At 39.7% G+C, this 24289-nt stretch overlaps 2 protein-coding genes across 2 annotated transcripts; one reads left to right on the top strand and one right to left on the bottom strand.

Annotated features, from left to right (window-relative positions):
• Positions 1–277: 277 nt before the first annotated feature.
• pou4f3 (POU class 4 homeobox 3) lies at positions 278–2872 on the top strand. Its single transcript, XM_085174725.1, has 2 exons — positions 278–581; positions 933–2872. Exons 1-2 carry the CDS (start codon positions 459–461, stop codon positions 1863–1865), a joined length of 1056 nt encoding a protein of 351 aa, XP_085030851.1. The 5' UTR covers positions 278–458; the 3' UTR covers positions 1866–2872.
• A 10721-nt stretch (positions 2873–13593) lies between these two features.
• Positions 13594–22531, bottom strand: LOC146510181 (uncharacterized). The gene is made up of 5 exons (XM_085174720.1): positions 21993–22531; positions 21726–21773; positions 21429–21527; positions 15466–21205; positions 13594–15241 (listed from the first exon to the last, which is right to left on the bottom strand). The coding sequence occupies exons 1-4, from the start codon at positions 22125–22127 to the stop codon at positions 21074–21076; spliced, it is 414 nt and encodes a 137-aa protein (XP_085030846.1). The 5' UTR covers positions 22128–22531; the 3' UTR covers positions 13594–15241; positions 15466–21073.
• Positions 22532–24289: the final 1758 nt, after the last annotated feature.

Here is a 24289-nt window from a genome sequence, read left to right as displayed (position 1 = left end):
ACCTCATCGTTGGCAATGGTGGGGGGCTCGGGGGTATCCTGCATGAACTTAACACTGGATTTATAGAAATAACATAGGCTGTAAATGTCGGTGTGATAATACACATCTATATCTCAGGGGAAAGGAAATTACACGAGTCCAAATATCAAGGATGCCGTCGATAAACAGCCTTTTAATTAAAGAATTGTGGGGCTTTTTGGTTTTGCTTATTCTTAGACTCTTGCGCAAAGAGTCCACGATTCTGCAACCTGTAAGTTGAGCAGAAGAGAGGGTGGGTGGGAGGAGGGAGACTGAAAGAGGAGGAGGGGAGGGGGAGGAAGTGGGAGAGGGGAATGCCGGGAGGCGCTGCTGGTGTTAACTGTTCAGTCTGGTGAAGGAGAGCAAAGGAGCCGTGTAGCTGTCCGTGCCCCGACTTTCATGTCAGGGGCCACACTGCTAGCGAGGTGCTTGCAGGGAGGATGATGATGACCATGAACGGCAAGCAGCACTTCTCCATGCACCCGGCTCTGCACGAGCCCAAGTATCCCGGCCTGCACTCAGGCTCGGAGGGCATGCGCAGAGTCTGTCTGCCCGCCCCACAGGTACGTTCAGGTCAGGGGAGAATGACTGGAGTATACTGGGTGAGAGAAAGGGGAAAATATCACACTGGAAATGTCTGTAAAGTTGATTTGACAGGACTTTGTTCTATCCGCTATCTCTCCCTCTCTCTTCTGTCTGTACCCCCCTCCCCCTCCCAACCCCATCCTCCCCATCTCATCCACATGTCTATTCAAGCAATGCTCTTGCTTTCATATTAATTTTTATGACCTGCGCTTTGAGGAGGGTTCTCTTCTCTCCTCGGCGCTGCTTGCCTTTGGAAAATGTTTTTTAGATCCTGAGAGCTGCCTGACAGAATTCCCCACTGACTCCAGTATGCGCACTCTTGCTTGCAGCTGCAGGGCAATATATTCGGAGGCTTTGATGAGAGCCTGCTGGCACGGGCAGAGGCTCTGGCGGCTGCTGACAGCATTGTCTCTCACGGCAAAAGTCACCCGTTCAAACCAGACGTGACTTACCATACCATGAGCAGTGTCCCCTGCACCTCAGCTTCATCTTCTTCCTCTACTACCGTGCCCATCTCCCACGTTCCTTCCACCATCGCCTCTCATCATCACCACCACCTCGGACAGACCCTGGAGGCCGGAGACCTCCTGGACCACCTCTCCACCAGCCTGGCTGTGACCGGGATGGGTGCCCCAGAGCCTCCAGGGATGACCACGCCGGCGCACCACCACCAGCACCCTCATCACCACCTGCAGACTATGGGGCAGCTGCACCAGGCGATGGCCACTATGGCCCACCCTCACTCCCTGTCCGTTCACGGCGGTATGGCTTGCGTCAACGACGTAGAGTCGGATCCCAGGGAGCTGGAAGCCTTCGCCGAGCGGTTCAAACAGAGGAGGATCAAACTCGGGGTGACCCAGGCGGACGTCGGCTCAGCTCTGGCCAACCTCAAGATCCCAGGAGTGGGGTCTTTGAGCCAGAGCACCATCTGCAGGTTCGAGTCCCTCACCTTGTCCCACAACAACATGATCGCGCTCAAGCCGGTTCTCCAGGCCTGGCTGGAGGAAGCCGAGGCTGCCTACCGGGAGAAAAGCAGCAAGCCGGACCTTTTCAACGGGAACGAGAGGAAAAGAAAGCGCACGTCCATCGCCGCGCCGGAGAAGCGCTCTTTGGAAGCGTACTTTGCCATTCAGCCCCGACCCTCCTCGGAAAAAATTGCGGCGATCGCCGAAAAACTGGACCTGAAAAAGAACGTGGTTCGAGTGTGGTTTTGCAACCAGCGGCAAAAACAGAAACGAATGAAATACTCTGCGGTGCACTGAGTTACACAGATCATGAATAAAATAGCCTACTACATTTTTGATCGAGTGATTAATAATAGCCTAAGTAACCTAACTAACAGGGATTTTGCAACGTGTCTCATTTTGGATTGTTCCCAGAAAGACTTTTACTTCATCCCCATTTCGTGTCTCGCACTCTTCATTGTTGCACTTTTTCGATTTTGTTATTAATACGGGACTGATAAATGTGTTATAGATCTGTAAGGAGGATGACTTTGATGTTGTTTGTCTTGTATCTTGCACACTCTAAATGTGGATTTTTAGGAAATTCACCCTGACAATTTGTCACATTCAGGGATTATTAACTCACTTTTTTATAAACCATTACTTGGAGTTCGTGGAGGCTGAATTTATGGGCTGTTTAAATGTTAAACTGATGTTATCTGAAGAGACAGACAGAGTCTTCAGGAATTCGAGAAGAAAAGAAAAAATAAGATTTTGTAAGATAATTGGTTGAGACCTGAGTGTCCTCCACATCACTGGCTCATATACACTGAACTACATGTCGTTTTCACCGCTTTCTTTTTCACCTCTTTTCTTTTTGAAAACTTCAATGGAATGTGTCCTCAATGTGTTCACCTTTTTAAATCACTATTTTTTCTTGTTATTTTTCTTTTTTGCGAACTAATCAGCTCTCTTCGTGAACTGTGTGAAGGTAATTTACGCACAAGCAACAGTGACTCTTTCACAAGGTATATGACACTGTGAGTCTGGCTATCTTTAATTATTTAGAAATGAAAATGACACCGTCTTACATATATATGAGGCACAGACGTGTGGCTTTGGCTGCTGCTATATTTTAATATTTTGATGTGAACGTGTTTTGGACCATTACAGGTGAGCTGTATATTTATCATATTGGTGAGATATATCCAGTATACAGGCCTCCATCACCTGATCTAAGTATTTATTTTTCCTCACTCTTGATTTCACTTGGAAAAAACATGTGTGAATTTTAAACTTAATAAATTATCGGTTATTTTTTAAAATCCCACTGGGGCGACTTTATTTCTGTGACATATGAAGCTGCATTCATTTTACTCTTGAAGTTACAGCGCAAGACCCGTTACCGTGACGAACAAATCGCAGGCCGAAATCCTCACCAATGGGCCATAACTTCATTGTAAACAGTTTGTTTTTATGGGACCTCGCCAGACTGTTTTATTTATAAATCCCCAGACCTCTGCTGGAATTAAATATGTATCGTCGGATATGATAGCCGACAAGGACCAAAGAAAGAGACGGGCCTCCGTTTCTACAGCGATGTTCACACCGCAGAGCGCTGACTGTGTGCGCCCTCTACACGCTACTTATGGCCCCTTTCTCTAATTAGCACGGTTTTAATTATGGATGCCCTCATGTCACCGTGCATGGGCTTTGAAATTATTAAGTAATGACGATGCAATATTAATTATATATTGGTATAAAACGAAGTAATGTGGACGAGTTGGAAGTAGAAGCCTGACTGGGAACTCTGGGAACTCTAGGGAGACATTGGCTGCATCACAGTTTAATGCAGGAAAGATGGGGATAGTTTTTATGTTGTTTTTTTTTCTGTTTATCTAAGTAAGTATTTAATTTTATTTTTTGCTATTTACATATTTTGTGTAGTTTAAAACAAATATTTTAATATTTTGATATAATTATTTGGGGGAAGCGCGGAATAGCCTATCGCACCCAGCTATTATTATTATTATTATTATTATTATTATTATTATTATTATTGTTGTTGTTGTTGTTGTTGTTGTTGTTGTCATATTTCTATATGGAAAATAGCCCAGTGCTTTTAAAAATAGGCACCACCAGTTTGTTTTAGTTTTAACAATAGTATTATTAAATTAAATTAAATTAAAATACATTTGTTAATAGTTTCGGGTCAATTTACAAATACACGGAAACGTTTTGGGGTTTGTTGATGAGAAGTGAATACTCACAGTGTAATTTACGGGGAACAAAAAGAATTTGAGATGGGGGACGGTAAAATAAAATGCAAACTCTCACCCAGTTGATTTTTGACCTGTAAACGTTAATTTCATTTAATTAAATGTTATTTTATTGGCCTGTAAGAAAACATTTCACTTTAATTGTTATTAAAAATAGTCCATTAGCGTGAAACTCTTTTCAAGACCAAATTTCTCTCTAACGGCCGGCATGTTTGTGGCATAAAAATGAAGATAAAACAAGAGCTTGGCGGTGTGAATAATTGATTTTTGGAATACCTGTATTGATATCATAACGTCGTCCCTATGCGGTAAGTTGAGCTGAAGGCTTGTGCGTTAGCGACATGTGGCGACTGAGGGCACCTCAATTATTCAGCAGCAGCTGAAAGGTATATTGCGTTTTCTCGTGCAATAACAGAGACGTGATCAGGGGCAAATTCATGCGTCATCTGCAAGGATATATATATATGTGTGTGTGTGTGTGTGTGTGTGTGTGTGTGTGTGTGTGTGTGTGTGTGTGTGTGTGCAAACTCACAGCTAAAATAGTGATGGGTGAAGGACTTGAGACTAATAATAATAATAATAATAATAATAATAATAATAATAATAATAATAAAAGTGGTAAAAAGAAACAGGGCTAACGCTGCGATAAAGGGAGCAGGGCTCTGTGAAGATATAATGAAGATGTTTTCATGCTGGGATGACTATTTTCAGAGGTCGCTGTACTTAAGTAAAATCTTCAGGTTTTTGTACTTTACCTGTGTATTTAATTTTGTGACAGCTCTTTACTTTTACTCACTACATTTCTAAACAAATATATGTCCTTTCTACTGCTTACATATTCAAAACAGGCTCGTTACTTTGGTTTAACACATTTGAGTGAAGTTATTAGTTCACGTCACTGTGGGTCATCAAACATCAAACTGATCTGAGTCGAAACAGTAACACATGACAGGCAGTCCCGTTTGTGTGTTAGTTACCACGAATGAAAGGTGCAAGGCCGTGTGCCATAGTTAATGGGGTTAGAGTTTGTTTTCGTTTTGTTTTTTGGCACCGGAAGGACTGCAAGTGTACATAAGTTGCATTATCGCGATACTTCAGCATCTTCAGCACTTCAGCCCTACCGAAGAGGAGCCAGCAGAAAGGGATTAACATTTTTTAAGCGGCAGGTCTTTTCAAATCCAACGTTTCTATCAGCTTAACAAACATTAGTAGTTTGTCTCACAGTGTATTGCTAGCTAAAGGTCCAGCTGCTGTATTATACAGGGAGGGAAAAGAAAAAGAGCTAACTTCACCCAGAGATGGAGAAAGATAAGAAAGACAGGACAGCAGAGGAGGAGAGGTTAGATTCAAAGGTAAGGCTGCACATTTAAAGCGTACATTAAGTCCTCTGATTTTAAATCCGATGTACGTGACATTATGTTTTTTCATATTGTGAAACGTGCTGTAAAACAAATTGAGGCAGACTGCTTGGAAATCCACTGCAGGTTAGTGCAGGGTAAACAGGTTTGTTTGCTGTACTGTGATGGATTTAAAGTAAAGAACAGTGTGTGACTGGTGCACATCTGCTGTGGTTTAATGCTCAGAGAAACGTTACTTTAAGTGCCTCAGAGATGAGTTTAACGTTGATGATTAGATTCATTGACTGAATTCCACCTTCATACCAACTGTATACTGTCTAATATAAAGAAAGCATATAGTACAGTTTACTGTCAGTGTAGAGGATGGAACTCAGCCAGGGCAATTCATGAAACATCTGTATGACATCTGGTTGAATTCAGCTGTGTAAATCCACAAAGAGCAGCAGGTCAGGTGATCACAGCCTGTACACTAAGAAAATAGAAATCATTATGAGCTGTGATTCTTTTTCCCACACTGAGCCATTACAACTGATTTTTAGGGTTCCCCCACCTGCTGAATCCCACTTTAACCCCTGACTGTGCACATTTTCCTGTTTAGAGGCAAAGTCACCCTCTACAATGTAGGGAACGGAAAATAGATATATATTTTTTATTGTTTTTATTGTTTGTATGTATTGTTTAAGTGAGTATATTTACGAGAATTCAAATTTAGACTCAAATAAAGTTTGTAATTCCATCTACTAATATAAATTAATTATTACATTAATATAATATAAATAGGTTCAGCTTTGCACAAAAACAGGTGGTAGAAACTTCAACTTTTACCTGAGTATTTTTTAACATTAGTATATGTACTTCTACTTAAGTACAAACTGTCTGACTATTTTTGACAGAATGAGGATGAAAGCTCTGTTTAATTGCTCAAGAATAGGTGCACATATATGTATCCCCTCTCTCTTTGTCTCTCAGTTTGCTTTAAAATACGCACTCTCACAGGGTGGCTGTCATCCGTGGGAGCACACTAAGGGAATGTGAAGGGAGGGTAAAGCCAAGACACCCCAAACTCAATAATTCATCCCATGCCAGTAGCAACAAATGAGAATGTGACCAGAGCGAGGGAAGACAGCTACCTCTGGGCTCTCTATTAGTCACCTTCTATTATCATCAGAAGCCAAACTGCTGCTACACACACACAAATACACACACACCTGTGTGCAGCACAGACCTTGATACACATGCTCACAGGCACACAATGAGATTGTGTTACTCTCTAGAAACTTGAAGCCAAGATGATGGATGAATGTCTTTTAAAGGTACAGCAGGTGATGCTCTCTGCAGTTTCTGTCTCTTTTTCCATGGTTGGATGTGTGAATCCACATTCTTTCTGTTTCGCTAATGCTACATTCTTTCAAATAACTCGTTGCATTACTGCAGTTCTGAAGTCCTTTTGTAATTAATTGTTTATTTACAAGGTAAGAAAAATCTACAGATTTTATAGTATAATATACTAAAGTCCCTTTATTGTTATAAAGCAAATTAAAGTATTTGCATTTCTGCAGTACTGTGCAAAGGTTTTTTGGCACTTCAGATTTAGATTCTTATTCATTCCATTAGGGACATAACTGACAGTCATGTATTACTGCAGTATTTTTAGCAACAACAATAAGAGTCCTGCAACAGATGTAATGTCCTCCACAGAGACCTTATCTCAACATTATGGAGTCAGTCTGAAATCACATAAAGAGACAAGACACTGAAGTGATGTAAATCCACAGACACGTGGCAGTCATGTTGTGTGTGTGTGTTCACTGTACTTCATATAAAAGTAATAGATAAATAAACAGAAAATATATAATTAATAATGGGGATAATCTTTTAATTCCACTGCCTGATGTGAGAGTGCTGCCTTTATTTTCTCTTTTTTGAGAATTTCTTGTACTGCTGGTCAGGCAGTTTGTGAGAATGGCTGACAGGTTTCCAAAATAACTGAATAATAATATTAATGGAGACAAAGTTAGAGAGGGTAGGCTGATGTTAAAATAAACTTGCTTATAGCACTTCCTGTAATTATAGTAGTTTCTTGCTCCAAAGGAACTCAAATCAGTAATTTGACTTTAAAATACAAATATTCTGAAGCATCAGTAAACTGTCATTGCTTCCACAGAGAAAATTAGAAATGTAGGATAGAAAAAAATTTAGACTCTAACACCCTGTGCTTGAGGCCAATCGTATGCAGATACGATTCAGTTGTGGAAACATGTCTGAATAGTCTGTGTAGAAATGGCAACACTGGAGGCTGCAGGCGAGAGATCCTTCCTTCCTGATGACAGATGAGAAGCAATTAAAAAAAAAAAAGAAATAGCAAAAATTAAAAAACATTTCTAGCAATTTCATTTCTTTCACAAAAGAGCACATTCATGTTCCAGCTCCAAAAATATAAATAGAAATGTGAAATTGAAAGGCTGAAGTAGGGGTGTATATTAGAGGCACTCACAGAAACTCACTTATATGCACTTGCTTAATTCATTCAGCGGGTCTGAAGAACAGTATTATATACCCCATTCATTATTCAAATCCTCTCCATTATCAAAGTGCCCAGAGAAATAAAACTAACCCAGCCAGAAATAATTCACTGTGGCGTGATTTTTTTTTTCTCTACAAAGCACTTAGCTGGTCAGAAGATGAGCTACACACAAACCCAGATTAGAGTGTAAGAACGCATAATCACAATAAGGTCTTCTGAACATAATCAAACTCCATAACTCCACTGGCTGTAGTGTGGCAAGACAAAGGAAAGGAAACGGGAGAAAAGGACTTGTGGGAGGCATAAGTTAAGAAGCAGAATAAGGAAAGAGAAGATGGAGGAACAAAAGACAGAACATACTCAGAGAAAATTAAATTAGGATAAAATGAACGGTAAGAGGAAAATAAGGTAGAAAGAAAAAAATGGAATCAGCAGAGAGAGTAAAGGAAGGTGGGCAATGTGCAAATGAAAAAGGAATGTAAAGAGAAATAATGTAAAGCGAAAGTGAGGAAGAGCAAGAGTGAAAAGTCAGGAACGAGCAAAAATATGAGAGAAGGAAGGAAAAAATCCCTAATGGCTGACATGTCTGTTACCCTGACTGTCTGGATTTAGTTCTTTTCATTTCAAGGTTGATCACGTCAAGGTAAGCGCGTCCCTGCCGGCCACGGACAGTTTGACACTAAACACCTGTGACAGCAGGAGCACCAAGAGGGTCCACTATGAACAGGAGGATGGGAGGCGGGACATGAGGAGCGTATACCAGCCAGCAGAGTACTGTAAATGCAAAAATAAAGCTAGGGGGAAGCTATAGTATGTGACTGACCTAGAGCTATAAAAAAGAAGAAATGAGTAGAAGCATGCTACATTATCTATTTATTTGATTAATGATGCAGCTAATTAATATTCCTCAGATGTACCCCCTCTTAAATGCTGCAAACGTGTGTTTTAAAGTTGATAACTGTGAAACCAAATTGAATCATTTGCAGTGTATGAATAATAATCATGCCACAATTAAAGTATACATGCCATAGATAGATAGAGAAGTGAAAAGCAGCTCAGAGTTGACATGCTCCATCATCCACATATTGTGTATTAACAGAGGGCACATGGGAAACTAACAATGGCAGTGCCACTGCCGATGTACTGTCTTCTCTCTGTTTCTCACCACAGGGCTGTGCCTTTGAAGACAGACATGAAAACTGAGCCAGGCCACTGCGGGGCCCCTGAAGGAGGTCCCCTAGCAGATGCAGCCACCCGCCCTCCCCCTGTCTGCTCCCACCGGCCCCAGGCCCTGAAGACAGCCCCGAGGCTAATCGACCAGGAACACAATAAAGAAGCAGCAGAGGCAGGCAGTGCTGAGCATGTATGTCTGTGTGTGTACAGATGAAGGGGAAGAACATAAAACGACATCCATCAAGCCCCTCTAAAGACAAGTAATGATCCAGAATCAGCACGGTTGTCGCACACTTAAAGAGTTTTATGTTTACACGAGCCTGGTCAATGAACAAAGAAGTCCTATTGTTCGCTATGAAACAGAGAGGATTCTTTGAATGACAGCACGATATCTCCTACATCCCATCAGATCTGCCAGGAAAAAAGCCGGTTTGTATCGTAGCAGAATAACAGGTTATGTTGCCTTAGGCTAAATCAAGCTTATTTGCATGCCTGCAATGATTCCCACGTGGAGTTTTTAATTTGTAGTCCTGATAATGTTTTCTTTAACCCAAACTAATAATAGTCTATAGGCTTAAAAATCGTATTTTATCCTTTGATGACTATATAATAGCAGTATCACAGATTGCTTAAAATATGGATTTTCCAATATTTCTGAACCTTTTTTATTGTGATTTTTTTTTCAGTATGAAATTTTGTGATAAAGATTTATGTAAAGCTTCTACAGAAACATGATAAATCTGGAGAGAGAGTAAGTAAATAGATAAGCCATTAATAAAGATGAATAGTCTTAAGACTAATAACCAGAGTTGGTTAGAAAAAGGCAATATATTGGAAAAAAAGAGAGAAATATCTATACATTTAATCGTTTTTCCAATTTAAGGCATTTTTCATGAGATAATATGAAATAAAAAATAAACTTAAAAAACAAACCATACAACTAATGGCCACATACAAACCTCAGCTCTGTGGCTACATATGTTTTAAGTTTATTTGGTTAGTTTGTTTGTAGTACCCGAATCTAATATAAAATATAGAACACATTACACAATGAATGTTACTGAATTAATGCAAATGAAATCAAACACATTCAAAAATATTTTTAAAGCTTGCTCTAACATATATACATACATGTACAAACAAATGTTAAAAAAATAGCCCTAATATTAAACAATGTATACATGGATTTTTAAAGACAATTATATAACTCATAAAGCAAATCCTGGTTATTTAATACTTACGAATCAACACCTCTTGAATGTGGATCTGTTGTTTACAGTGGATAAAATATACTAATTTCCTACTCAGGTTCTGCATCTCACATGGATTTGAAACTTTACCTTTTGGTCCAGGGGCAGTCTCGATATAAAAAAATCCACTACTTTACAAAAACATTTAAAATGAAAGAGAATAAATCACCAACAGAATTGTCCAGAATGCAGTGGAGTGAATTTAGCCTTTTCTTACTTTACATAAATACTTAAACTGGGCTCCTCTTGACCTGCAAATTGTTATTTATGTAACACTGCGATTGCTGGACTTGTGCTTATGCGTCTTTTAATCAAAAATGGTATTTATTCCACTAAAGGTTAGTTGGGTTAGTTTATATCTTATAAGAAAGTTATCACGCAGTGTGTTGCATCTGTTTATTCTCTTTACACAATGTTAAATGAATATTAGAGCTGATCTGTCCTTCAAGAAAAAATGGGTTACACATAGTTTTGGGAATATTTCAACAGTTCTATAAAAAGCACTGTGGAAAAGAAGAGTCTCTTTATAATTAAGTAATGAGGGAGCCATGGTTCAGTAGCGCACATACACACAGCTGAAAGCCACAAAGAGACCCAACCACCACCAACGGCAAGCCTCCCCATAGCTCTCACATTGCATCAAGTCACTGAGTGATGGGTAATTGTGTAAGGCAAGAGGGAAAAGAGTGGTGAAACGTGTTTCTTTCAGAGACGGTACCAGCATTTGCACAAATGTATTTCTGGGGTGCCCCGATTAGTTGAGTGCATTCTACTAAAAAAGAGGGTTCTTTAGAAGTTCTGTGGGCTGAATGATTTACAGAATCATTAATATTTGAGCAATCATTTGAACTTCTAAACGCTTCTTCAAGACCCATCACGGCTAGTGCACACAAATAAATGACATGTAGACTCATTATAGTTCCTCCGATTAAAAAAGTAAATAATTAAAAAATGTAGTTTCACATTTTAAAGTACAGTTGAAAGTTGTCTTGGTCTTATTTTGAATTAGCACCTATAGACTTTTTAGGTACACTGCTGTGACTGTGAGTTCGGCAGCTTCAACCAGCTGCTTTGGGAGGGGCAGCCAATCAGAAGAAAGTCTGCTTAAAGGGAGCGATTTCAGACAGTGGATGACCTCAGGGTCTGCACCATGTTCTGGTATGAGGGAATCCTGCAAAGTTACTCTGATAGAGAACAAGAATTAGACCAAAACCACCAATAACTGCTGAAAATGAAATTAATATGTTCCCTTAAAAGGACAGAATGAGAAACAATGGCATGCCAAAAGTTCAGCATTATGAAAATACAGCCAGAAGCCATCAGAAAATGGGTACACTGTGGTCATCAGAAGGATAGACATGATCAGCAACAGTACTAAGGCTTTTACAGTTTAATGAGGCTCAGTAGGTACAAAGGAACCCAAAGTGTGCCAAGAAGATATCAATTATCATTGTGCCACCACCACCACCACCACCACCACTAGCTTAGACTGCTGATACAATGTAGGATGGGTCCATGCTTTTATGTTATTTATGTCAAATTCTGAACCTGCCCGTGTGAATGTTGTAGCAGAAATAAAGTCATCAGACCACACAACATTTTTGAAACTTTCCAGTCTCTAACTTTGGTGACACTGTGTGACTTGTAGCCTCAGTTTCCTTTCCTTGGGTGTCAGGAGTGCGACCTGGTGTAGTCTGCTGCTTGTCAATTGTCAGGGAACAGCACCCCAACACAGGAAGCCTGGATTGGCCTTCTGCTAAAAAAATTTTAACATCTGATCCTATTGATCTTACCCAGTAGGCAGTGCAAAGCTGATGAAGCCTGATAAGTGAGGGGACATGCCCAGCTGTAACTACCTCAAAGTCTAGATGTCTTCACTGCCTCCGCTGATAATGTCTTGGTTAGATCATGTTTAATAAATTAGTTTATATTTAAGTGAACTTCTTGTCTGAACTCCCTTCCTGTCACCTACTTTATGCCTTGGGGACAGCACATTGCCAGACTATAATATTGCACCTGTCCCAGTTGACATAAAGACAAACACAGTAAAATAACAGAATGCTGTTTAAAATACGGCCTTTAATTTAAAATCAATCAGGGAAGAAAAAATATGACAAGAGGAAAGAAAAAAAAAAAACAGTGACACTATCATGCTTTCAGCCTGTCCTTCAACTCACTGATATGCTTGCTGTCCTCTTAACCATTACTTGAATCTCTGCTGAAAGGCAGTATAATCACAGCGTGCTTAAATGGCAACTAGATCTTCTCAACATACTCTCTTTTCACACATCTTCTGAAATTATATCTGTCCTCACCCATAGAGACATCCAATCACATTATTAATATCTAATCACCCAATATCCAGCCACACCTCAACATCCTCTCTCTATCCATCTGACCTTTCCACATACATGATTTAATATAGGATTTAAGCTTAAATTGCAAAATCACGTCATTGCATTTCTTCCATATTTGTTATATTGGTTAAACTTAAATGTACTTATTTTTTTTAATATTTGATTATATTCTGGTAAGTATTAAGCATCATTTACTATCAGCAAAAATCACATATAAATTATGCTCAGTTTGCCATTTTTATTTATTTATTTATTTTTACTTTTTCTGCTGAGTGATGTCATGGTTATCTCAAGTACACAGCTCTGACTGCCAGTATTGCACTTCCACCCACCTGCAGTTCAAACCTCCTTTTAGGGATGGGCAGCCAATCAGAAGAATGTTGGCTTAAAGGGAGTACAAATATGAACTGAAAAAATGAAAGCTTGAACAAAGTATATAACACCCCCCCCCCCCCCCCCCCCAATACCTTTATCATATTCACCAGTTACAAAAAAATCCAAATGCAGACAGTGAGATGAAATGTGTAATTAATTTGTGATCAATGAAAAGAAGCAATTTTTCTCCAAAGAACAACCTATAGACAGTAGAGAAAAAAAGTGGTACTTTCAGAAGAAAGTTAATAACAGACACGTAATCCACAAAGTAGTAATATACTACGCAGAACATGTCTTCAAGCAGAAGCCCTTAAAGTGGTTGTTTTGCTCAGTTGGCAGGTTGTTGTGAGATGTTGGTTCAGATCAAATTACTTATACTTGCTTTGCCTACGTCTTTGGCATGTTTGTTGGTTACAAATGCAATCTGAGGTGACTGTGAGATAAGGCTTATGATGAAGTTGCGGTCAATAAGCAGAAAAGGAACTGTTTCTCTGAAATGAACGTATATGTTTGTTTGCATTACATTTTTCCCCCTCATTATCATGTTGAATAAACCACTTTGAGATTACTTGAGCTTTACTTGAGTCATTCTGCGCTCCAGATGGGTTAATTGCTTTAATCGTGTTAATTGTGATGATGGATTGATATGCGTTAACGTTGACAGAAGGTTACTCAATGCTTGTTAAGGGCACGAGTAAAGGGCTACCTGCCCTCCGATTAGCTTGGGAAGCTTACCTTGGTGTGGTTTTTACAGATCAGGAATGGACTACAATTTTGCAGAATAGTAAAAAGGTGTCCAGGGAACTTAGAACGAGACTGATCCAATTCAAATTACTACACCAGATTTACTGGTCGCCACACAGACTGTACAGGGCAAACCTCATACAGTCCCCTGAATGATGGAGATGTCAGACTGGTGTGGGCACAATGACCCATATGATTTGGAGCTGTCCTAAAACCCAAATCTTTTGGACTGAGATACATGACTTTATCAAATCAACCATACAATGGGATATTCCTTTTTCACCAAGACTACTCGTTTTGGGGGACCCATCACTCCTTAAACATGCTCTGCCTAAGGCTGCTGAGTGGGTACAGACTGCATTGATGCTGGGGCGTAAACTCATTATCTCCCAGTGGAAGGCCCTTTCCACCCCCACCTGTCTCTGTATGGCATGTTCAACTAGGGAGACTTGCTGCACTAGAACAACTCTCATACAGGCTTCTGAATAAAGTGGAAAGCTTCCACCTGAAGTGGGATCCATATCTGTTCAGAATAAAAGGATCAGACTAGAACTTAGAGTGGAACAGACATTGGGATTCTGACGAAGCACTCTCAGGGATGACAGAGTGTGGCATACAGCAAGACCCACGTAGTCAAAGGATGGCTGTGTTTTTGTTTGTTTGCTTTGTTTTTTGCTTGTTTGTTTATCTCTTGTTTTGTTTGTCCCCCTTCATTTTGGGTTTGTATTCTCTACTGTTCTGCTGATGCTTTTTTTATGTGACATAATCTGTATCTACAGTGGACCGTAGTGTTCTAAAAATACAATAGAATATTAATCACAAAAAAATCTGGCCAAAGGGCCGATGATTTTGGTTTCCACTGAAAATTGTTACATCACTTCCTACTCTACAAATTGCAGTGAATGGTAGTAAAGATTATTGACTTGAGACTTTGACTCTGAAAGGGTCTACATGACCGTTCACATTTCAAAAAATGAAAAAAAAAGCAAGTTATTAACAGACTGCCATCCACTCAAAGTGGTTACCTGGAAATATACTGTTCAAAGAAATTAGCAAATGTGATTTATTGTTCTGTAAACACTTGTTACAATGTGGCGTGAGAGAGTTAAAATAAAAATATCACACAAATATATTACAACAACCAGAATTTATGACTTTCACTTAAAAAAGAAGCAAATTTGCAGTTGTACATAAACACATTAAGTTGCTTTTTTAAATGTTGTAATGATCAAAGACGGCTACAGATATATTTTTGCTTTTGCAGTTAAAACATAGTTCAACCAAAATAAATCTTGTACTGTACTGTCTTGTACTGAATTTAGTATTAATAAATAATAAAAACTGCATAAAAAAGAAAGAGAAAAATCAGTAATAACTTACTAAACTAATTAAAAAAAAAAAAACGAAAATATGAAAAAATTCTTAAATTATGAAAACCCATGACTTTTGAAATACACTTAAAAGAGTTATCACGTTGGCCAGTTCACCAATCTTGAAGGTATTCAGGCAGCTTGTGTTACTTTTCCCATGAAATTTCTCCTTAGAATACATTTGGTGAGGTTTCCCAGCAAATCAGGTAGTGACTTTTCTTTTTCTGACGGCCGTAATTTCTTTAGTACTTCTTTGCAGTTCATCTGAAAGACAGGAATCTGTGTTCAGTATATCTCTCACTGTTTTGCAGATGCATTTGTCTACCTAAAGTGAGGTTAGCACATTGTCTCTAAATATTTACAACACAGATTGACGCATTTCTTTCTAAGCTCCTTAGACTATGATGACCTGGATGACTGAGAACCTTCACAGACTACACAGATTTGTTGTTCTTAAGTTGGAGATGTGTCAAAAAACAAAAACTTACATGTGATTTCTTAATGAATATTTCCAGGTTTCTCAAAATATCGTTCTCTTCGTAATTCTTGGGATGCTTTTGTAGGATGTCATTCACTTTGCAGAAGAAGTTATTCTGTATGAAACATAAATAAGTAAACTAAGCTTTACAAATAAACATAAATAAAATGTTAAAAAGAGATCACTGTTCTTATTGTAGTCTCTCAAAAAAAGAAACCTGAATGGAAAACTTGCAAACTGTTTCAAAGACAAGAAGTTTTCTCACCCCACATCCAGATTCAACCAAATGTGTCACATCCTCCACATAGAAACTCTGCAACATTGAAGACAAACAAGTTTTATGCACCAAAAAGTTGAACAAAGCAGAAAAAACACGAGTTAACTAACAACAACAACAAAAAGCTCTATGAGTGTTAAGAGTCCAGAAAACACTTGTGCTTATAAGATGAGCTCCTACCTTAGTGAGATTTTCACTGTGTTGTTCAACAAGGTCAATGATACTGTTAAGACTATCTCTGAGGGTAGGATTACGGACAGGATTTGCAGCACATGGACTGATCAGCATGGCCACAGCAGACACCAGCATGAGCATCGTCATCTCCACACTTGTTGTTTGTTGGCTGAAAACCTCTAGAAGACGTGTCTTCAAGCAGAAGCCCTTAAAGTGTTTCTGTTGCTCAGATGTCAACTGGCAGGTTGTTGTGAGGTCTTAGATGAGAACAGATTATTTATACTTGCTTTGCCCATGCCTTCGCCCTAATTGTTGGTTACAAAAAACAGCCTAGATGCAATCTGAGGTGAATGTGAGATAAGGGAAATGATGATGTTATGGCCAGTAAGCAGAAAAGCAAGCGTTTCTCTGAATTAAAAAAAATAAAAAGCAACTTATTAACAGACTGTCATCCACTCGAAGTGGTTACCTGGAAATGTACTGTTCAAAGAAATTAAGGGAAGACTTGAACAATCTTATGTTTGAGTTGATGGGCTGATTTTTTTGGTTTCCACTGACTGTTGTCACGTCATTTTTTACTCAACAAATTACGCAGAATATGGCACTAAAGATTTCCAACAAGAATATTTCATTCAGCAAAATCAGATGTTTGAATTGTTTGTTTGTTTTTAACTTTGTGAGCATATATTGAGTGTAACTGGCAATTTTGCCTCACTTTCATGTTCAAGAAACCAGTCTGAGATGATTTGAGCTGTGAGACATGTTCCCTTGTCCTGCTGGAGGCAGACATCAGAAGATGGGTACACTGTGATTCTACAGGGAGGAATGAACATAACAATACTCAATCAGGCTTTTATGATTTGATGATGCTCAGTTAGTACAAAGTAGTGGTGTGCGACATTGCATATTTTGGTATCGATTCGATACCAAGTAAATACGGGCCAGTATCGCCGATACTGATACTTTTCAATAAATAAGGTGAATGCACCATTGAATTGCTAAAACTCAATTAATTTTCATGACCTTAAGTTTTTTTTATGATGTTTCCTTTTTTAGTATGAAATAGTTAAAACCTAGGACATAATTAGGACAAAGTTTATAATTAAATAGAAAATACTTATAAAAAATCTATATTATCAATTTATTTTGACAAAACCTAAAATAAAAAGTGCACGCAAACCAGTAAACAAATTAAAACAAACAAGTACTGTTGAGAAACTATAACACAAAAATTACATCTAAAATTTTCAACAAAAAACCAGCTGGTGATAATATAAATAATATGTAAACAATTTAACAACCCCCAAAGCATCTGAGTCACTTCACATGATGGCGCAACATCTAAACACAAGAGGGGGGAGGGGGAGCAAAGTGTGCCTGATCTGTGCTGACACAGGAGTGGCGAGTCCGGCGACCTGGCTGTTTCGTCTTTTCCGAAACCACAGCACTGCAAACAAGAGCGGAACTTAAAGTAAAGAATCAATCTCACCAGGCTAGTATTGATCCGATATCGATGACTTGATACAATTAATATTTGGATCGAACCGCCCACCACTAGTACAAAGTGTGCCAAGAAAATATCACTCACATTGCATCACCACCGCCAGCAGCCTAGAGCGCTCATACACGGCAGCATGGATCCATGCTTTAATGTCATTTACGCCAAATTCTGAAGCTACTGTCTGAATGTCACAGCAGAAACTAAATCATCAGACCAAGCCACATTTTTCACATCCTCTATTTCCCAACTTTGGTGAGCCTGCGTGATCTGCAGCTTCAGTTTCGTGTTCTGAGATGTCAGGAGTGTGACCTGGTGCAGTCTTCTGCTACTGTACCCAATTTGATTCAAGGTTCAACATCTTGTTGCAGTTGTGTACCTGACAAAATGGCTGGTGATTATATATATATATATATAACTGATAGAAGTTTTTCTGTCAGGTTCGGTGGCTTTTCATCCACATCTACACCCCTTACATGTGGGGTCCCTCAAGGATCTATCCTTGGCCCAGTCCTCTTTCTCTTTACATGCTCCCATTGGGCTCTATTTTCAGGAAAGATGGAATCTCATTTGACTGCCGATGATCCTCAAATCTACTTTCCTCTTAAAAGAATTCTACAGACTCTCTAAAAGTTTTGCTAGACTTCTTTGATGACATTAATTCATGGTTTGCTTTCAATTTTTTGAATATAAATGATCAAAAAACTGAGATTGTACTATTTGGACCTTCTGACCCTCATTTTTCTTTTAACGGTGGCCCTGAAAGACCAAACGGACTGCAATTTAAGAAAACACCAGCAATAAGAAAAACACTGCAAAAGCACACAAAACGCAACAGAAATAGGAAAAACGACAACGGAAATAGGAAAAACGACAACAGAAATAGGAAAAAACTAAACAGAAATAGGAAAAATGACAACGGCACTAGGAAAAACGAAAACAGAAATAGGACAAACGAAAACAGAAATAGGAAAAAACAGATTTCCAAAAGCACAAGGAAAGTGTTTCTGTGGAGACAATAACCCGTCGGACCAGTTGCATGAACCAAAATATGCTAAGAATTGCGCTGGGAGACACTTAAAAGAAGTGGAGGATCTATCGGTTTTGTGAGGAAAGAAAAGGTGAGAGGTAAGTTTATTAGCCTAACTATTAGCCTAAAAATCCGTCATCAGTATTAAATGAATCATGATAAAACACACCTCCCATGTTTTGGGTTTTCAGGGCCACCGTATAAGGGTGATCTTGGGCCTCTGGAAAAGACTAGAACTCCCATTGCAAAAAATCTGGTAGTGTTCTTTAATAGCAATTTTTGATTTGAGAAACAAATAAATTCTGTTGTAAAAGCCAGCTTCTTCCAGCTCAGGGCCCTTGCAAAAAATAAGACCATTTTGTCATCTGCTGACTTCGAGAAAGTGATTCATGCATTCATTTCATCCAGGCTTGACTCCTGTAATAGTCGTTATTTTGGTAGCAGCCAGGCTCTGCTCTCTCGTCTTCAGCTTGTTCAGAATGCTACAGCCCGACACTTGACAGGCACTCATAAACATGACCATATTTCCCCAGTTTTGGCTCATTTACACTGGCTTCCAGTAGATTACAGTACAGTGGAATTGATTTTAAGATTTTACTGTTTGTTTTTAAGTCTCTAAATGGATTAGCTCCATCAGACCTCTCTGCTCTTTAAACTAAAATTATTCCAAATAGGTCAGCTGATAAGTTGCTTCTAGTTGTCCCTTGAAGCAGGCAAAAAAACAGTGGAGACCAGGCCTTTGCAATTGCTGCTCCCAAACTTTGTAACAGTGTCTCTTCAAATTAGGATCTCTCCAACACTTGACATTTTTAAAATCCGTCTGAAAACACATTTTTACTCACTAGCTTTTAATTGTGACTGAGTTTTTGCTTTGTTCTTTGTGTGTGTTTGTTAGACTTGTAGTCAAGGCCGCCTAAACCAAGACCAAGACAATACCAAGACCAGAGGGTATCGAGACCAAGACAAGACCAAGACCAAGACAGACCGAGTCAAGACAAAGACAAAGTCAAGACGAGTCAGAGACCAAAAAAAAGTCTTTAAACTGCAGCCAGATGCTGCTTCGTTTATGGGTGTCAGGCATATTTATGTGTTTTTGCGATGCACCTACACAACCCTCCTCACCGCTGTCTATTGTCTCACTCACTTACTGAGAGGACAGATGCACGCTCCACTTGACTGTTGCGTCTTTCACCCTCTCTGTTTTTCACATAATGATAAAATCCTATATCCTCGCATGTGATTGGCCACAATATGGAGGGATTGGAGCATAGCTGAGCCACTGTGCAAGAGCTGAGCAGCAAAAGGAAATTAAGTGAGGAGCCAGCTCTCGCTCAATGGGAGTCGTCTCTTCTGATTCACTACAAAGCACTCTCTAAGCACGGCATTTAGAGCTGATGCTTTTGTGTGCTCATGACACATTATCGAACGTTGTGTATCATGGATACTGTTGACTCCAAATCTCCCGACCACTATGTCAATCTGAGACAGCAAGACCGAGACAGCGAGTCCAAGACAAGATCGAGGGATCCAAGACCAAGACAAGACCAAAGTCCGTCGAGACCAAGACAAGACCATGTAAAAGTGGTCTCGAGACATCCAACTCTAGTGTTTGTTCTACTTTTTTACTTTGTACAACACTTTGGTCAACCTGTGTTGTTTTTAAATGTGCTTAAAAATAAATTGATTGATTAATATTAATACTGTTACATATTAAACCTAGCCAAATTTTCAAATTATGAGGAAAGTTTATATATACGTGATACTGAAAGCTTCAAACCACTATGAATGCTTAGTTTGCAAGTTCTTTTCTATTTACAGAGCTGTGGGATGTCACAGCTGTGGCTGTGAGTTAGCAGCCCACCCACCTGCTTTGGGTGGAGCTGCTAGTGCTGCTAGTGGTTGTTTTGATTGGACTGCCAATCACAAGGAAGCTGACTTGAAATGCATGTAGTATCGAAGCCAAAGGTTCACTCCAGAGCCTGGATGGCATAGGGAACTCTGACAGAGACAAAGAACTGCTGCAAATGAATATAATATCGCCCTATTAAAATGTTGAAAGGGCAGAATGATATGAAACGGTCTGCGAAAGGTTCAGTTTTATAAAAATTCAGGTTTAAAATAAAGAAAATGAAATGTTTGTTACAGTAGATTGACACAAAGCATTTCCACACAAATTCCACTTCTGGGCAAATGTGATTTATTGTTCTGTAAACACTTTACTGTTACAATGTGGCGTTAGAGAATTACAATAAAAATATCACACAAATATATTATTACAACCAGAATTACTTTTACCTAAAAAAGAAGCAAATTTGCAGTTGTACATAAACACATTAAGTTGCTTTCTTAAACTTTGTAATGATCAAAGACGGCTACAGATATATTTCTGCTTTTGCAGTTTAAACATAGTTCAACCAAACTAAATCTTTGAGCTGTACTGAATTTAGTATTAATAAATAATAAAAACTGCATAAAAAAGAAAGAGACAAATCAGTGATAACTTACTAAACTATATAAAAAAAACCTAAAATATGAAAAATATTTCATAAAAGTCATGGGTTGAATTATGAAAACCCATGACTTTTGAAATACACTTAAAAGAGTTATCACGTTAGCCAGTTCAACGATCTTGAAGGTATTTAGGCAGCTTGTGTTACGTTTCCCGTGAAATTTCTTCTCTGAATACATTTGGTGAGGTTTCCCAGCAAATCAGGTAGTGGCTTTTCTTTTTCTGACGGCTGTAATTTCTTGAGTACTTCTTTGCAGTTCATCTGAAAGACAGGAATCTGTGTTCAGTATATATGCTCAGTTTTGCAGATGTATTTGTCTACCTAAAGTGAGGTTAGCACATTGTCTCTAAATATTTACAACACAGATGGACGCTTTTCTTTCCAAGCTCCTTAGACTATGATGACCTGGATGACTGAGAACCTTCACAGACTACACAGATTTGTTGTTCTTAAGTTGGAGATGTGTCAAAAAACAAAAACTTACATTCTTAATGAATATTTCCAGGTTTCTCACAATATCTTTCTCTTTGTCATTTTTGGCATGCTTTTGTAGGATGTCATTCACTTTGCAGAAGAAGTTATTCTGTATGGAACACAAGGACGGATTTGTGAGCTTTTAAAAACACGTGCATTTACAATTATACAAGGTGGCTAATGTTTTTCTGCAGTTTGTCAAAATAAATAAATAACCAACTCAAACTGCCAATCAGCAGAACAATTCAAGAAAATGGAATGAATTAAAAGGAACATTGCTTGAAAGACATGAAAAACGTCTCCTCACCCCACATCCATCGTCAGCCAGGTAAGACACATCCTCCACAAAGAACCTCTGTAAGATCCAAGAAAAAATTACTGTCAGCTAACACTTTTAACATATTGAATCATTTGTCTAGATAAGGCACCAAAAGATTTAATCGAATTTAATAGAAAAAATATTTGTAACTGAACACTGTAAACACCTTTTAAAGGTTTTAACAAGTTAGGGCACCAAAAAAAATTTCAAGCTAAGTGTCACTCAAACAATTGTGCTTATATGATGAACCCTTACCTCATTCAGATCTCTGTTGTATTTCTCAGTCAGGTCAATGATACGGTTTAGGTTGTTGTTACTGACAGGATTTGCAGCATATGGATTGATCAGCATGGCCACAGCAGACACCAGCACTAACATCATCATCTCCATACTTGTTGTTCGTTTGCTGAAAAGCAGAAGTCCTCGAAGTTGTTGTGAAGTGCTGGCTGAGAGCAGATTATTTATACCTGCTCTGTCTACGCCTTCATTACGTTTGCCAATTACAAAAAACCAAAAAGCAGTCTGCAGCGCCTTGGCGATAAGATCCACGATTAGTTTGTGGTCAATGAGCAGAAAAGAAACTATTTTCTCAGAATAACCAATAGACTTGGTTGCATTACAGAAAAGATGAAAAAAAATGGTACTTTCAAAAGAAACTTCATTACAGACTGTGATCCACGCAAAGTGATTTCTTGGAAATATACTGCTGAAAAAAATGGGGGAAGACTCAACCAATCTTAACTTCGATTTGCGGTGTGATTTTAAATCTGGCCAAAGGGCCGATGATTTTGGTTTCCACTGAAAATTGTTACATCATTTCCTACTGTACAAATTACAGTGAATGGTAGTGAAGATTTTTGACTTGAGTATTTCATTCACAATCTGACACGTTAATTAAATGTTTCCTTTTTTTTTTTTTTTTTTTTTTTTTTTTTTGCCTGTCCCGTTTGGTTCTTTTGCCATCAGAATTATTGTCTAAAGGCGAAGAAAGATGCCCAACGGATTTTCTTTACCAAATTGACCATCCCAGCTTTGCCGTAATGGTTCATTTGATTCACCTTTTATTCTTTATTTTATTTTCACTTGCTGAATACGGGACAGACTTGACTGGGGGAAAGAAAAGGGAGAAAGAAAGAGGGGAAGAAAAACAGTTGAGAAGAGGGACGGGGGAGAAGGGCAAAAAACAAAAACCAACAGAATAAGCAGAAGAAAAAAAAAAAAAAAAAAAAAATACATATATCGATCACCTGGATCACCTGTTGAGAAAGAAAAAAGAAAACAAGCAGAAGAAAACGAGAGTAATACAATAAACCACATCACAATGATATATGGGAATATGACAGTAAATACTAAATATTAAACATTATTGTGCAGCACGTAAGATCGACAGCACAGTGTGCATTGAGGTAGGAGCCAAAAAGGGTGTAGTTTGTGTGTGTGATCACCCGTGTGTACACCTGTGAGCATGGACGCGCTTGTTTTCTTAAAAGGTTCCCTCATGTAATGATCTGCTAGAGGGTGTGGGGGGCCACTGCCCCGTCCTCCAGGGCATGAAGCAGGTATGGAGGAGATCAAAACCCCAGACATCCAGAGGCCCCCAGAACACAAGAGACCAAGGAAGACCAACAGAGGGGCAGCCGCGCCACTGTCCCAGAAAGAGCTGAGGAGAGTCCCAGATGAGGGGTCACCCAGCAGCCACGGAGCAGAAGCCAGGGGGGGCTGCAGTGACGTGCCCGTGAGCTCCGCCGGCAGCCAGCTGTGCCTGAGTGACCGAGCCCCAGGCCGAGAGGCCGGGGGCACCCCACCTCCGAAGTGGCCCAAGCGAGCCCCAGGCTCCAGGCCCCGATAAGCAGCCGCCAAGGAGTGAGCCGGTGTGTACCCGGACGCCCACCCCCGGACACAAAGAACCACCAACGCACCGACGTCTGAGGGAGTCCGCCCCCGGCAGGGGAAGTGGTGGGGGGAGATAGGCCTCCAAACCTTGGAGGGCCTGAGCTGTCCTCAGAGAGGTGGCATCTGATACCCAACCTGACATACAGACACAGACATACAGGCACACACAGATACAAACATCCATTCCCACCCTCATGCTCTCATATGCACTTACTCCACACTCAACCAACGTGGAGACAGACATAAAGAGACGCTGTACACACAATCACACTCCCCAAGCGTACTCTACGAACCGGGTCTAGGTACCCTTGCCCCTGGAGGGGGGAACTGCACCCAGACCCAGGTTGTGTTACCCTTTTCCCTGCAGTGGGGAGAAGCAGACCGCCCCGACTCCGCAGCAGCAGGGAGGCCCCACACTCCGGACCCCAGTCGGACGGCCAACTCCTCCTCCTAGCCCCCCTGCTCCAGCAGAAAGCAGAGAACGAGGGTGAGAGAAGACTCCTAACCTCCCTCCACCCGCTCATTGTAGTGTTGATGTATGTGTGTTCTAAGGTGCGTTTAAAACCCAGGAGGGCATGGAGCTACCTGCCAGAGAGCAGCAGGTAAGCGCATAGTCCCTCCTGCTAGCCCTCAATGTCTACGTGTATTTAAAATTGAGA

This window comes from Neolamprologus multifasciatus, chromosome 10 (genome assembly GCF_963576455.1).
Source record: "Neolamprologus multifasciatus chromosome 10, fNeoMul1.2, whole genome shotgun sequence".
NCBI classification, from domain to species: Eukaryota; Metazoa; Chordata; class Actinopteri; order Cichliformes; family Cichlidae; genus Neolamprologus; species Neolamprologus multifasciatus.
This window is presented reverse-complemented; position numbering and strand designations above follow the sequence as displayed.